Source organism: Apaloderma vittatum, unplaced genomic scaffold (assembly GCF_000703405.1).
Source record: "Apaloderma vittatum isolate BGI_N311 unplaced genomic scaffold, ASM70340v1 scaffold30323, whole genome shotgun sequence".
Taxonomy (NCBI): Eukaryota; Metazoa; Chordata; class Aves; order Trogoniformes; family Trogonidae; genus Apaloderma; species Apaloderma vittatum.
Genome location: NW_009706873.1, coordinates 273 through 652, shown reverse-complemented (window position 1 = coordinate 652; position 380 = coordinate 273). Strand labels below are relative to the sequence as shown.

Sequence of the window (380 nt, the reverse complement as noted above, 5' to 3'; positions counted from 1 at the left end):
GCGAGTTGACCACCTTGCAGAGGGCGAGCTCGCAGCACATGCGGAGGTTGGCCTGGTGGTCAGCCAAGGTGGAGGCTGAGCACTTCATGGGGTCAACCTCACAGTTCTCCTCTGACTCGTACAGCGCCCGGATGAACTCGCCTAGGTGGGGGCGGGGATGTCAGAAGGGACAGGGAACCCCCGTGCTGTCCCGTGCCAGCCCCATGGGGACATTGGCCATGAGAAGGGACCACCCAACTGTCCCCTGGCCAAGCCAACAGGGATGTGGTCCTAAGAAGGGCCACCCAACCACCTCATGACCATAACAACGGGGCCACAGCCATGAGGAGGGACCACCCAACTATTCCATGGCGATGAGAAGGGACCACCCAACCATCCCA

General features: G+C 61.6%; 1 protein-coding gene across 1 annotated transcript in view; it reads right to left on the bottom strand.

The window, feature by feature from the left end:
* LOC104271330 (ras/Rap GTPase-activating protein SynGAP-like) overlaps positions 1–380 on the bottom strand; it is a gene marked incomplete at its 3' end in the record, with an annotated part of 2,022 nt that overhangs the window by 1,405 nt on the left and 237 nt on the right. Inside the window, exon 2 of the mRNA XM_009865966.1 lies at positions 3–141. Within this exon, the coding sequence (XP_009864268.1) occupies positions 3–141 (139 nt within the window). The remainder of the gene's footprint in view (positions 1–2; positions 142–380) is intronic.